Genomic DNA, 15,839 nt, shown 5'->3' on the forward strand with positions numbered 1-15,839 from the left:
GTCATCCAGTCATTTTATTTCAGTTTAAGTTTGATAGCTTACATTCACCACAAAACATAAAGGTCACAATTGTTGCTGGGGTTGCAAAACATGTTGCTACTCTCTATAGCTAGTTTTGGAAAGAGCGAGGGTTGGGTACACTGCACACTGCAGAAAATAGTTTATCTAAAAAATGAGAAACACTGATCTCACTTTTACAACAGTTTAGGTTATTGTATTTTTATTATAACAATTAAAAACCCTGACCAAACACACCTGAACCAGCTAATTAGGATCTCAAGGGATCGCAATTACAGACAGGTGTGTTTGATTAGGGCTGGAACTGAACTCTGCAGGAAAGTTGATCTCCAGGAACAGGGTTGTGCACCCCTGGTCTAGATGATACAGACAGACAGACAGGTAGAAAAAATATTATTATAGGTAAATGAGTAAATTATGTTATTGCTATACCATGACTGTTTTGACAGAAACAAGGATATACAAATGTCATCTCTATGTATACTGTGGTTAAGACACCCAGCCAAAACCACTTTAGTTTGCAGAAGTTGTTTAGCACAGTTCACAGTACTAACAGGAATCTATTGAAAGTATTCTAAACTGATTTATATACTTGTGATAACATTCAAATGTCTGAAGACAGCATCCAAGAAAGTTTACAGCACTGCTACACATACTTGATTGGTCAATATGATTTTCGCATCACAAACTTTAGAGATACAGTGTGGTACCATGAACAAGATCATTTACTAACCATGTTTCATGTTCAGATATGCTTTATTCATGGATTTGCACTTCACCATCAATGATACTGGCTTAGGTGTGAGTGTAGAAGTAGTAATTTCACAAAGGATCATGAGAAATGTTGGTCATTGAATTAACCAGATTTATTACCAGGATTACATTAAATTACATTGGAAGAAGCAAAAAAAACCCAAAACAAAACAAAACAAACATTAAAATAGGGGTCATTCCACAAAATATCTGTCTTTTCCACTTGGAAAAACTAAAAAATAAAATGTTTAATCAATATTTTTATATATATCTTAAAATGAGCCACCTCAGGCTATGTCATGTATTATTTTATGACTATTCTTCTACCTCATGTTTTGGTATTTTTGTCGACCCTGTTACCGACACAAGTGTTACTAGATACTATAGCTTAATTAGAACTCATATGCCACTAAATGATATAGGCATTAGCTCAATAAAATACAGAGGGTCAAACCTAATTAATATCATCCCTGTTACCCACATGTCAAAACCTGTTACTCTAAAAAATAACAGATTGACAGCAACAGGTTTGACAATTTCACACTAATTTGCTAACTGCTAGCTAATAGTCAAGTCCACAAAAGCACATATTGTACACTTTGAAAGGATTTTACTTGTAGATATTGATTATATTAAATGTAATAAATAATTGTTTCAATTTCCATTTTAAAATGGCAACAAGATTGACAATGAATGATGGGCCCCCCTCAGTTACGACTCATAAAACATAAAAAACAGAACATTATAGAGGAGTGAGAGAAACATACTTGTGTTTTAAGTGTTGGAATCCTGTTTGAGAGATGATGTAGCCTCCTCGAAGTGATGTCACTTGAATGTACATTATTGTACAAGGGTTTTTTGAGGGTAACATGGTTGACATGAAATCAGGGGACACCAATAAAATGATTTATATTTTATAGACAAATACATTTGCCAGAAACATTGCTTATCAATAAACTATATTTAGAACAATATGCAAATGTGATTTTATATCATTTTGAAAATTAAAACTCCTGCTGAAAAAGAAGAATCATAGTGACCGACAGGCCAAAAACCTTACGCATACCAGCATAAATGCTATTTAAATTATTTAAAATAACATTATGTAACGTTGATGAAAACATACATAGTATTGTTATGTTTTTAAATTGCATGTTTATTTGTTGTTATATTAAATCTATGTTTGGTTATTTCTTAGGGACGCAAAAGGCACTGAATCGTGGAATGACCAATAGATAAAACAAAACAAGTGTATAACTCTTGATAGCCTGTTTGACTTTCAGCAAACTGTTCCTAATTTTGTCATGGTCTGGTCAAAATCAACACAGTGCATTGCCTAATCTATAATATTTGAAAGAGTGTCAGACAAAGTTTAGAACTGCTTTTAAATTGCTTGTATAAAAAAACCTGATTTTATTAAGACATTGGCATTTATTTTGAACAGGAAGTGCTTCATGCATGATGTATGTTTCTGCATGTCACAATGCAACTCTTCAAGAATCACCTGCTTTAGATCTCACAATTCACATAAATTAATTATGCATTCATTTAATAGCAACAAGTATGCAAATCATGTGCCAAATTGCATTAAGGCATGCAAAATTGGTACTTCCGATGCATTTTCACTAGAGAAATACAGATAGCAGTGATTACAAGAAATACCACAATATTTATGCTGATGAGCAGAACGTTGATCCAGGATAGAGAAGACTTTAATTCATCAAATCCATCTGAAATTATTATAGAAATATGAGTCAATTCAATAATCTGTGGCATTTTTGTATGATCAGATGAAAATACACTTTCATACTATTGTCCTCTGAGTAAGTCTGCTGTCAAACCTATAGCCTATAATAAACTGATTTCCAGACTTGAATTTCAGCATGGAGAAAGAGTGGGTACCTGTTATGATTTCAGTGCTCACCATCTGTGTTTTTTCTGTCATATCTGTATGTCAACAAAATAGTTTTGTCAGTTTTTTGTATCCATTAAAAGACTAATCTTCCTAGAACATAAAGATAAATCTTGCAAGGTATGTACAAATGCAAGTTACATTGAGACTCGCAAAAGATATAACATCAGAACCTACCCCATTCCTGTTTTTTGTTTGAAATTCGAAGGGTGATTCCTTCACCAGTTTTGCGAGTAAGATGTCCATCCACAGTGCAATCCGTGATACATTTTATATTGTCATTGTCATTCATGGACAGGTTCCTCAGTGTCACTGTGCTGAATGTGTCATTGAATGTTTTAAGTCTGATACGGCGATCATATTTCTCTGCATTCAGTATATCTTCTGTGTGTTTGTCATCTGGATATGGAATAGTCCACATGAATATGCACTCCTCAACTTTCTCTTTGTCAGAATCTACCTTGCAGTGGATAACTGCTTTATCCCCCACTTGATAGATATCTTGATTGGTGTTCTGACATACCCACACTCTGCTAGAGCAGGGAAACATAAGAGCTAGACACAGTAGAAATATAATTTTTATTGCTGCAATTGTTTTTTAAAACATATTTCTATGCACATTAATACAAAGCAGAGGTAGGCAAAAACCCAGTGTACTCACACAAAAGAAAAAGCAGGACATAATCATAGACTTTCCGTTGTTTGTTCATTGTTTTCGTTCTGGGAGTCTTCGCACAAATGCTGACATTTCCTGTGTTCAAACAATAAGTTGAGACTGACATTAGACCTCACTAACCACTGCCACATCACAGAGCAGAATCATATTGTTGCAATAATTTTATTCAAAGATTGCTTCAAAAAGCACATTCATGCTGCATAGAGGAGTAGAAATGGACATTACTGTAGTAAAACCATGGTTAATTTTCGTAGGTTAGGTTCAGGGGGGTTAGGGGTTTGATTTTTGCTATGTATATCAGTCACTGACAGCAGCCTCACAAAAAACATTGCCGTGGATTAACCCTTTTATACCATGGTCACATAAGTTTGAGATATCTAGATGTCACTCAAACACAACAACAAAGAAAAATGCAATGACATTTACAGAGAATGCACCGTGGCAGATTATACACATTGACAGTAAAAAATAAATAAATAAATAAACTGAGAACTACCTTGAAAAGGTATAGACTGAGTAGACACAAGCTTGAGTTTGTGTGTGTGTGTGTGTGTGTACTTGTTTTTGCTACATTGTGGGGACCAAATGTCCCCACAAGGCTAGTAAAACCTGAATTTTTTGACATTGTGGGGACCGGCTTGTGGTCCCCATGGGTACAAAAGCTTATAAATCATACAGAATGAGATTTTTTGAAAAAGTAAAAATGCAGAAAGTTTTCTGTAAGGGTTAGGTTTAGGGGTAGGGTTAGGGTAAGGGGATAGAAAATACAGTGTGGACAGTATACAAACCATTGCGCCTATGGAGAGTCCCCACAAAGATAATAAACCTTGTGTGTGTGTGTGTGTGTGTGTGTGTGTGTGTGAGAGAGAGAGAGAGAGAGAGAGAGACCAGTTGCTCTATTAATAGTTAAGCTGTGTTTAATTATTTAAAAAAACAGTGACGCTAGCACCTCGTTGCTGAAAAAATATGGTATCTAGTGTCGCTTAGGAACGTACTTATTTAATTGATAAAGTCGCGGGCAACGCCACACGCAGAGCTTTGCTGAACGAAAGTGGATAGAATTGACAACAACTCCCTCTACTGTACGTTTTAAAAACAGACAGAAACACGCTCACCTTGACCTGAAGTGCCTGGGCGTTGCCAAACTGAAAGTAAAAGATAAGAAAGAAAGAAAGAAAGAAAGAAAGAAACAGAACATCCCAGAATTAGATCATTTTGGATTTGTTGATCAAGATTTACTATGGAGTTTAATATCTGGGTAAGTCCAAAGAAATAGCCTATGGATAGACAGTTTCACTAACTCTTCCGCCATTTAGCCTCTTATGTTTACAGCTGGCCGGCACCTTTTGAAGGGCTTTCTTTTTACTATATAAAAGTGTAATTTTGTACTAAATAATAATAATGTCATTTCTATCTTTCGTTTTTCTAGAATTTTATTTATATTTGTAAATGTTATGTAGTATGTTTTGTCCTTGATTGCAGCTGAGATTTATGGGTATGCAATAATAGGCTTTTATAAATGCAGAGGTTCCCAAATTTAAGACTTTACAACCATGTCAGTGGGTAGTGGCATAAATTATTTATCAGTCCCAGCATGCTCCCTCATAAGATTTATTTATTTGTTTGTTTGCTTATATATATTTATTTTTGTAAAATGGTCTTTTGAGTTATCATTCACACAAGTAAGCTGATAACATAACTGCAATATAAGTTAACAATTACTAGGATATATAATGTATTTTACATTATTTAAGCACTTATAGGCTATAGTTTGACAATGTTCTAAAATCAGCATGGGAAGTCAACATTTTCTTACACTTGTTTATTTCTTACTCCTTAGCTAATCAGGCTTTTAATTATTTAATCAATGCCATCTCTTAGAATATCGGAAGGCCAGAATTTTTCATTATTAGAACCCAGTTTACACATGGTTCTCAATTCTGACTGTAGTACTTGCTCTTGTGAAAATGTACCATAGATCTTAACTGTAGTATTTGTTATGATGAGGCTAGCCTAAAAAATAAATTAATAAAATAAATAAATAAATAAATAAATTTGACTCTGAAAATAGCCACACTTTGGGAACCACTTACATTATTGATTATCTATTTGATTAAATCTTTTTATTGTTTCATATATACGTTTCTCTGGCTTCATCTTTGTGGTTGTGCCAGGCAGACTACAAGAAAGTCATATTGCCACTGAGACAGGCACAAGTATGACTTCTAAATTCTCTGCCTATTTAGGACCGCTATCAGAAACACCTTTAGAACAAAGACTCTGCTTAAAAGACAATGACGTATCATGGACTAACACCAAATGTATCGTGATTTATTCTCGCCTTGTCACTAAAGTATGTCTTAAATAAACATTTAAAGTGCCCCTATTACAGATTATGAAAGGTTCATATTTTGGTTTTGGGACTCCACAACAACAGGCTGACATGCATGCAAGGTCAAAAAATACTTTCATTGTTTTATAATATGCATTTATTTTCACCTTATTTGCTCACCAACTCCCATCTCATTCACTTTGGAAGTGAATGAGACGGGAGTTTTTTGACATACCTTAACTGTACCCTAACCGATTCTTCTCAGCATGATGCTTTCCACAGGAACCTGCCACAGTGTTTGAGGGATTCTAGTTTTCCTGGGTCTGTGCGCGTAACAAGTGGGCAGGCAATATGCTAATATTTCATGTTGATGTCAGCATGAAACAGCCTAAGATTTGTTTTGAAAACGACTTGTTTACATGACTTGGAATCGACTCTTTCTTTTGAAAGACAATAACTTTATACTTAGAGCACTTTTAGGACTTTGCAGGATGTTTTCATTCACTTAGATCTATGTTACACACTACTTGAAGGCAATTTTCAAAAATCTATAATAGGGGTACTTTAAACCTTAACATTGGCGTATGGTTTGAATTACAATGAATGTGATGTTCCCTTATCAAAAGGTCGACTGCTGTTTTTTCAAAACTGTGGGTGTCATGACCCCCAGTGCCCCGTGTCAATGGCGCACCTGCTGTAAAATATTTAAGGTCTATCTTATTTGTGTCACATCGTAGGTCAATAACATTCATTAACACATTATATATTGATTAAGTAGGACTGAGAATGAAAAAGATTAATGTATTTTCCATAACAGAGTGGACTTTTTGTGTGAGTGATTTGTTTCTGTAAATAATGTCATTAAGCTTGAGGTTAGCAAGGATGTGTAGGTTTTAAACAATTCTAAGTCTAAAAGACACCAAATTGTAGAAATGACTCAATTGTCTTTTATGTCTACAGAGATTGAATACATATTTCATCATGTTGTCCACATTGGTGATAGATGTTGTTACTTCTGGTAAGAAATGTCACAAACATTTACTATTACTTTTTGGGGGAATAAATTAATGTCTTTCTTCCCATAATGTTTGTTGCAGTCGCCAGTTGCATAAACTTATCCACTATATGTTAAGACTGTGTTTTAAGAGCTAGTTTGACCAGCTAGCAGTTAACCAAGTGGGTGGTAATCAGTCTTACTCTTCAGATTCAAATTCAGTCTACCTATTTTTACATAATACGAAGTTATGGACAGTCTTGATGAAAAAAAGTAGGTGACTAACTATAAAGACTAGTCCAAGGAATTTATGCAACTGGCACCAGTTCTTGAGTTCGGCTTTTTTTTGTAAGCTTTGCTCCTCAAAAATGCTTAGATTTGCAGATTTACAATGCGGATTGTACGTTTAATGAAAAACCCTCCTGCTGTCGAGTAAAATGTGACTGGAAACCAGAAACCCAAGATAACTTCACTTCAGTCACTTGTCGTGTTACAGGTATACCTTTTTGTTTTTCTGAAAATGTTCAAAAAATGGCATTCATGCATGTTTTCTTAACACTCTAGCACAGTGTTTCCCAAACTTTTTTCTGTCACGGCAGTTTTGATAAGTAAAAAATACCAGGGCACACCACTAAGCACACACAAAAAATTAAGTAAATAAAAAAAAAAAAAAAAAAAAAATTGACAATGAAAATAAAACAATGTGCCATCAGAGTTGGTATTTTGGCTTTATATAAATGGTAAGACACTTGCACTTAAGCTCCTTTAACGAGTTTTTAACAAGAGAATGATGGAGGTGTGTTTTGTCTGTTATTAGAACGGCTGCATTTGATGCAGTTAATTAATCACAGTACATTTTCATCAATTTACAGCTTATAAAGTTTATTGTAGCTATGGGTGCTCAGTTTTTCTTGTTGTTTAATACATTTGGCCAAAATCTTATGATATAAAAGATGAACAGCTATGCACAGTATATTTAAAACATACAAAAATAGAATCTTCTCCGCTCTTCAAGCACACAAAAACATTAGCCTTTATAGACAGCATTTCTTGACTAAAGAAAACGCTGTACTTATTCAAACATCAGTTCTTTATTTACCCTTGCATTGCAAAGAAGTAGGCCTTGACGTCTCTCTTCAAACTCCATGTTGCAGGAGTTCATTTTAAATGTAGGCAAGGTAATGTTATGAGGTTTGACTGACAAGCATTATGAGGGTTCAGTCACAAACTTTTTTTAAATGTTTTTAACTGGTTAAATATTCGTAAAACCCACAAACAGACATAATGATGACCAATAAAAATTATTTAAAATAATAATAACAAAATATAATAAAGATAGGAAGTTTTTGGTAATTTTCCACGGCATACCAGATAGCCTGTCATGTCAATAGTGTGGGAAGCACAGCGGTTAGGAAACGCTGCTCCAGCATGTCAAAACTTTTTAAGCAGTCCTGTACTATAAGACATATTGTCATGCCCAGCCCTACTCAAGAGGATGACTTAAAATGTTTATCTGACAATAAAGATTGACCACTAAAAACAAATTAAAAATTAATTTTGTCAGTGGAAAAAGTAGCTAAGAGCTAATTTGTCACTTGTCATCTAACAAAAAAAACATTCTAGAGCAACACAGCTATTTGCTATGTGCTTTATTCTTCTGTCCTATAATGATATTCAGTAAGCAATAAGCGCTGTTAAAACTGAATGAAGAAACGTAGCATTTCTCCTCAATCTGCAAAATATGCATTAAATCTGGTAAATCCGTTTTGTGCATTAAAATGCATTACAAGTGGTTTAATAAAGGATGTTTTGATCTCTCGTCTTTGATCTCAGTGTTCAAATACAAAATTTGAACACTGTCTTTGTATTTAAGGCCATGTTTAAAATAGATCTCAATTAATTCATTGTGACAGGGCCGTATGTGACGACATGGAGACAGCGTGAGATCCAAGTGCAATAAGTTTATTAATGTTTAGTAAACAAATCCAAATATCTAGGCTGTATTGTAGTAGATGAGATTTTGAACACACAAGACCTCAGTCCAACCAGGCAAACAAGGCAGAAACGGTAATCCAAACAGCAGTAGTCAAATAAGGCAGGCACAATGGTCATAATAATAGGGCAACACAATAAAAGAATAAATGCTCAGTAAGGCAGTGAGAACTGACAATACTTCTCAGTGTGCAACTGGAACAGCATGGTTCAAATAGGGTAAAAAACAGGAAGTAACCAACGAAGAAACAGACAGTCAGTATTCGGGAGAAGGCTCCCTCAGGTGGCCAGATGGATGACCATACCATCCCCATCCATTACAGATACGCCCCCTCTAGGAACACCTCCAGGTGTTCTTTTCCTTGGCCGACCCCTGGGTCGTGGTGCTGGGCAATTGGGATACCGCCTGTGAAATTCCTGGATTAGTGATGGGTCCAGTATATCCCTAGAGGTCACCCAAGATCTCTCCTCTGGTCCATAGCCTTCCCAGTCCACCAAAAATTGCAACTGACCCCCTCTACGGCGTGACTCCAATATCTCATTAACCGAGTTAGCAGGTGTGCCAGCAATCTCCAAGGCAGAAGGAGGATCAGGATCCGAGGTGCCGGGGTCAGTTGCTGGGTGGACCGGTTTCAGGAGGGAGACATGAAATGAAGGGGAGTTGCAATAGTCAGCAGGAAGCTCTAAACGGTATGTTACAGGGTTAATCTGTTATGAGAATCTTGAAAAGACCCATATACCTCGGGGTGAGCTTCCTGCTTGGCAGCTGTAGTCAGAGATCTCGGGTGAATAGCCAGATTCTCTGGCCAGATTGTTAGTTGGGGTGGGGGCACCTCTTGTGATCCGCTTGGATCCACTGGGCCCTTATGGCTCTCTGAAGTCTCACATGAGCATTGTCCCACACCTGTGTGCTGTGCTTGATCCAATCGTCCACCGACGGCACCATGGAGTGTTCACCAAACCAAGGAAACATGGAGGGATGGTAGCCTAGAACACACTGTAAAGGGGTTAGGCCAGTGGACAAATGGATGAGAGAGTTTTGAGCATATTTGGCCCAAGGGAGGAAGTTTCTCTATTTGTCCTGTTCTCTGCTGCAATAGGTTCAGAGGTAACATCCAATTTCTTGATTCAGCCTCTCCACTTGACCGGTAGATTTGTGGTGGTACCCAGAGGTGAGGCTGACGTTGATGTCCAGTTGCTTACAGAATGCTTGCCATACTTTTGAGGTGAATTAAGGACCTTGGTCAGACATGATGTCTTCTGAGATTTCGTAGACTCTGAATACATGTTTCATCATGCACAGTCTGCATGATTTAGAAAAAGTGATGTACAATAACAGTGGTATAGCCATTGGAGTCAGGTAGGTTGGTGATAAAATCAATGGACAAGTGTGACCAAGGGTGGCGGGGGGTTGGCAGGGGTTGCAGGAGCCTGGCAGGCAGTTTACTGGGGGATTTAGATTGAGTGCAAACTTTGACGAAGTTGGTGATATCCCATTTCATGTTCGGTGTTTCATGTTTCAAGGTTGTAGTGCGGTGGATACCTGGGTTTCCAGAACTTAGCAAGGTGTGGACCCACTGTAAGGTCTGCTGTAGGAGCACCTAAGGAACCATATTGTCATTTGGGAGGGCATTCTGGTGGTGGCGGATCATCCTGTTGGCCTTGTTGTATCTCATCCATGATATCCCAGCTGATCTGGTTGATGATCACAGATGGTGGAAGGATAGACACAATCAGTTAGTTGAGCTGTTCTGGATCATTCCTGAGTGAGAGTGCATCGGCCACAGTAAAATAAAATTGGGTGAAAAATAAAGACCAGCGAGCCTGTCTGGGATTTATTCGGCAAACACCCTCAATATATTTATCTTGTGGTCTGTGATGATTTGGAAAGGGTGAATTTCTAGCCAGTGACACAGCAGTGGGAGGTGTAGATGGTCAGATGTTTCCTGAGGCAAGGGCTTCTTCAATGTAAATTTCCATGGCCTGAATCTCCGGCTGTGATGGGGGTAAATCTTGCTTTTAGGTGGAGACATATTGGGTAACAGATCTATGGCACAGTCCCAAGGTCGATGTAGGGGAGTGGTTTAGACTTGCTGAATACTTAAGAATATTCTGCTTAGACTGGGGTTAACGTAGTTTGTGTCTGGACCTTGGAGCTTTCAACGTTGGTGGACAGGCAGGGGAACGACAGGGTGTTCATAGGGCAATTTCATAGGGTGAGTTCATCTTGGTTCCAGGAGATAATGAGATTGTGGATGGCCAGCAATGGGTGACCCAGAATGACTTTGTATTTGCATGATGGGACCACATAGAAGGAGATGGTTTCTTAATGAAAAAGTCCAATGTGAGAAGCCATGGGTTGAGTGATAGCTGTAATTCCAGAACCAACGGTACCGTTGTTGATGGTTGTGATATTGATGGCAGGAACACAGGGAGATGTAGGAATCTGAAGTTTGTCAGTTGATCAGTTGATCATAAATATCCTGCCCTCTTCAGGATATGCAAACACCTTGTGCAAAGATGATTGAATATGCATGTCACTCTATCAGACAGCAGACGCCCAATCTAAAGCTCGTCCAGTTAAAAAAGACATTACCACAGCGCACTTCTTGAATCTTGAGTCTCAGGTTGGCTAGTGAAGACAATCTTGCATTGGCCAATAAACCCTGAACATTGTTCTGGTGACCCGTCAAACTCTTCAGGTAAAGTGAGTCTTACCAGAGAGTTCTGAGGAGTGGGGAGCAATCGAATGTATTGCGCGAGATTGTTGTAGATCCAAGTGCAAGAAGTTTATTAGCGTTCAGCAAACAAATCCAAATCACTAGGCTGTATCACAGTAGATAAGACAGGCAGGTTTCAAACACACAAGAGGTCAATCCAACCAGGGAAACAAGGCAGAAATGGTTAGGGTACCAAACAGGAAGTAACCAGTGAAGAAACAGACAGTCAGTATTCAGCACATCCATTTTCTAATGAAATACTTGCTTAGAAAAGTTCATGCTCTTGTTTTCTTTATTGTATGATGGCAGAAGTGACGCAACCGGAAACTGTAATCCGTGAGCTCACTAAAAGTTTCTTATGTGTACATATTCTTATATATATAGTCTATATATAGTCATTTTTTTTTCAAATGTCCCTTTAGGGACTCTGCAATTTTAAGTATTTAAAATACAAAATGTCTCAAAATACACTGACCAAAATTATAAATGCAACACTTTTGTTTTTGCCCCCATTTTTCATGAGCTGAACTCAAAGATCTAAGACTTTTTCTGTGTGCACGGACAGCTGCTGCAACAATCAGTTTGCATAACCAAAGAATTTTTGCACAAACTGTCAGAAACCGACTTGAGTGGGCAAATGCTCACATTCAATGCCGTCTGGCACTTTGGAGAGGTGCTCTCTTCACGGATGAATCCCAGTTTTCACTGTACAGGGCAGATGACAGACAGCATGTATGGTGTTGTGTGGGTGAACGGTTTGCTGATGTCAGCGTTGCGGATTGAGTGGCTCATGGTGGCGGTGGGGTTATGGTATGGGCAGGCGTATGTTATGGACAACGAACACAGGTGCATTTTATAGATTTTTTAAGATACCGTGACGAGATCCTGAGGCCCATTGTTGTGCCATTCATCCACGACTATCACCTCATGTTGCAGCATGATAATGCATGGCCCCATGTTGCAAGGATCTGTACACAATTCCTGGAAGCTGAAAACATCCCAGTTCTTGCATGGCCAGTTTACTCACCGGACAGATACTGACTGGTTTTTCTACACACTAAATAGGGAGATAAGAGTGGCAAAGTTAAACTACTACTAAAAAAACAGTTTTCAAGCAACGACTCAACATCAGTGTGGAATGGCCTGAAAGCCATCACCAGCTACAAGAGCCCATCCCCCAGCACTGAGGCCAATCAACAACTGGCTGAAGACATGAATGAGTTTTACTGCAGGTTTGAAAAACAAAAGACACCCTACACCCACCGACTGTCCCATAACACAGCCATCAACACTCTCCCCTACTGCCTGCCCTAGCCTGCCCTTAAGATCTAAGAAAGCGATGTTCGCAAAGTCTTCAGGAAGCAGAACATAACAAAAGCCAAAGGTCCAGATGGTGTCTCTCCAGCCTGCCTTAAAGCCTGTACGGTCGAGCTATCATCCATCTTCACATTGATCTTCAACAGATCCCTGCAGTTGTGTATAGTCCCATCCTGCTTCAGATGTTCCACCATCACCCTTGTACCCAAGAAACCAAAAATCACAATGACTACAGACCTATTGCTTTAACATCTGTGGTCATGAAGGCATTTGAGAGACTGGTGTTGGTCTACTTGAAGGACACTACTGGATCCTTGCTGCAGTTTGCTTACATCCTTCAACATCTGGACAAACCAGGGACCTATGCAAGAATCTTGTTTGTGACTTCAGACTTCAGCTCTGCTTTCAACACCATCATTCCAGATATCCTTCAGAATAAAATGACATCTCTCTGTACCCACCTCCATCAGTGGATCACCAGTAGTGTTGCTTTTGTCAACGAAAATTATGACTAAATATGGTCGTCAATTAACCTTTATCATGTGATGAAAACGAGACGCAATGTAAATGCTGGTCATGTGAGGATGACTATAATTAAATGTATAATGCAATATTGCTGGTGAATAAAAACGAGACTAAATGTGGTTTACAAAATAAAAACTATGCTAAAATGTCTCTTCATTTTCGTTGACCGACGTTTTCGTTCGTCTCGTTGACCAAAATGAGACGAAACGAAATGTTATAACTTTATTTCGTTTTGTTTAGTCACGTTATTATTATTTTGCAGTATTTCTGAAGTGGGCTGCATCAGGTCGCACTGCGCAGACGCAGGCGACGTCACTTCCTCAAGCCCCACTTGCTGCATTATTTAGAAGACCACAACAAACAAAGTTAAGTCTGACACAGAGAAAGAGACCAATGGCCGGCCAGCCGGGGTTCGTCTTTGGGAGAAAAAGAATGAGGCGATGTTTGCTACGCGGTTTCAGGGCTATGTTGCCATAGTTACAGCTGTCAAGGTCATAATTGTATTTATTAAAAACGAAATAAAACGTAACGGAAATTTGTGTTTGTGTCATCCTGTCATTAATTATTGTCATTATTATTTTTTTCCGTTTGGCACAAGTGGAGTTTTTTTTTTATTTTTTATTTTCTAAAGAATTGCCTTAAGAGCATAAAAAACAATCTTCGTAAATAATGCACAAATCTGTACCTAATTCTTCTGTTTCAGATTCATACACATTATTATTTATTTTAAGTCTTTATTTAAATGTTTTTCAGTTCTCATGTCAGAAATGTATGTATGTATGTATGTATGTATGTATGTACCAGGAGCACCTTAAAGGTCCCATATTGTCAAAACTAAAATTTCGGTTCGGTATACAAGAAAATATAAGCATCAAAACAATGCCCTACTTTGTTGCAACGCACCAAAGCAGTCCATACAGCGCGGTCAAGAATAACTTAAAAAGGTTGTCAACGTTTACTAAACTGTGGACGACCTTTTGACTCCTGCTGCTTGTTTCAGTCTGGAGATGCTTCCCGTTTTAAGTGTCAGTTGATGGCCTTTCATTTTTAACCGGAAATGCCGGACTTCGGGCCGATTATCACGTCATAGTTCTGCTTATTTTTATATTTTAGATATCCACCAATTATGGTGATTAAAAAAAAATCCGCGTTGGTGGAAACAACATGAGACTTCACTTTCGCTTTCGATACCGGCTCGGAAGGCGTTTAGTGTCTCCGTCAGCAGCAGCGAGCGCACCTTCATTGCAGCTGTAACAGTTCCGCGTTCACGCGCACGCAATAGGCTAAAGCTTGCCGCAAAAATGCGTCGGGGAGAAATAGTAAGGAAATGTTTTAATTATTTATTATTAAACTAGTGTTTTCTGAGTCAGTGTCGCTAGAATGAAGTTGCCGTTCCTGTCGCTATCTCCTCTTTGGACGCGCCTTTAGAGAGGAATGCATCTTTAGATTACATAATGAAAAAGTTTTTGTTTTATTTCGTTGGGCTATAATTTAAAGCTTACTATAGATATATGTATCATGTATGTGAGATATGTATTCGCTGAGTTTCGGTTCATTTTTGTGAAGCGCTCCTGTTGAGACGTCAGAAAGCGCATATTTGTTTTCTTTGTTTTATAAAAGCACCGTTTGCAACGTTCTGTTGATATTGTGAGTGCACACAAATAAAAGTAGACCATTTACCGTTCTGAATGATGTATTACTTTTACCTTTATCAGCAAAAATGACAGCATATTTAGGGCCCGAGCACTGCAGTGCGAGGACCCTATTGGAATTGCTCTGTTTATTATTAGGGCCCGAGCACCGGTGGTGCGAGGACCCTCTTGGAATTGCTCTGTTTATTATTATTAGGGCCCGAGCACCGGTGGTGCGAGGACCCTCTTGGAATTGCTCTGTTTATTATTATTATTATTAGGGCCCGAGCACCGGTGGTGCGAGGACCCTCTTGGAATTGCTCTGTTTATTATTATTATTATTATTTTTATTCTTCTTCTTCTTCTCCAAAATGAATCGCATTTTAGAGGGCCTAAACATGCATGAAAAGTCATGAAACTTTGCACACGCATCAGACCTGGCGAAAATTTACATATGATATAGGTTTGAGATGTGGGTGTGGCAAAGTGGCTTGATAGCGCCACCTATACACATTCAACGGTGTGCGCCTCGAGCTACGTTTTACGTACATTTACAAAAAATGGTACACACATGTAACACACCAATACCTACAAAAAAGTCTCTTGAAGCAAAATCCAAAACCCAACAGGAAGTCGGTTATTTTTCATTTTCTCAGCAAATTTTGTGTCATTTTTGGCATTTCCAGGCGTCGTATTAAAACGAACTCCTCCTAGAGATTTATTCGGATCAACACCAAATTTGGTCAGTCTAATCTAAAGCCCTTTGTGACGTTAAATTGCGAAGATCTAGAGTTTTCACTGGAGGGCGTGTCTGTGGCGGCCTGTCAAATTTCGATGATTCGCCATGAAAAAGGAAGTTGTTATAACTCAGCCATACAATGTCTGATCTGCACCAAACTTCACATGTTTGATAAGAGTCCAGTCCTGAACACATGCCCGTAGTCATATTCAGTTTTAGTCATAGCGCCA

At 38.2% G+C, this 15,839-nt stretch overlaps 2 protein-coding genes across 2 annotated transcripts in view; one reads left to right on the top strand and one right to left on the bottom strand.

Moving 5' to 3' along the window:
• Nucleotides 1-873: 873 nt before the first annotated feature.
• LOC127177659 (uncharacterized) overlaps nucleotides 874-15,839 on the bottom strand; it is a 128,300-nt gene continuing 113,334 nt past the window's right edge. Inside the window, exons 2-5 of the mRNA XM_051130052.1 lie at nucleotides 3,345-3,434; nucleotides 2,861-3,238; nucleotides 2,674-2,718; nucleotides 874-2,501 (exon numbers count right to left, since the gene is read on the bottom strand). Coding sequence (XP_050986009.1) covers nucleotides 2,359-2,501; nucleotides 2,674-2,718; nucleotides 2,861-3,238; nucleotides 3,345-3,393 — 615 coding nt within the window. The 5' untranslated portion in view covers nucleotides 3,394-3,434 and the 3' untranslated portion in view covers nucleotides 874-2,358. The remainder of the gene's footprint in view (nucleotides 2,502-2,673; nucleotides 2,719-2,860; nucleotides 3,239-3,344; nucleotides 3,435-15,839) is intronic.
• Nucleotides 4,481-15,839, top strand: part of LOC127177656 (uncharacterized) — a 116,825-nt gene continuing 105,466 nt past the window's right edge. Inside the window, exons 1-3 of the mRNA XM_051130049.1 lie at nucleotides 4,481-4,617; nucleotides 6,652-6,709; nucleotides 7,062-7,181. Coding sequence (XP_050986006.1) covers nucleotides 4,600-4,617; nucleotides 6,652-6,709; nucleotides 7,062-7,181 — 196 coding nt within the window. The 5' untranslated portion in view covers nucleotides 4,481-4,599. The remainder of the gene's footprint in view (nucleotides 4,618-6,651; nucleotides 6,710-7,061; nucleotides 7,182-15,839) is intronic.

The sequence above is a fragment of the Labeo rohita genome, chromosome 15 (assembly GCF_022985175.1).
Source record: "Labeo rohita strain BAU-BD-2019 chromosome 15, IGBB_LRoh.1.0, whole genome shotgun sequence".
Classification (NCBI taxonomy): domain Eukaryota; kingdom Metazoa; phylum Chordata; class Actinopteri; order Cypriniformes; family Cyprinidae; genus Labeo; species Labeo rohita.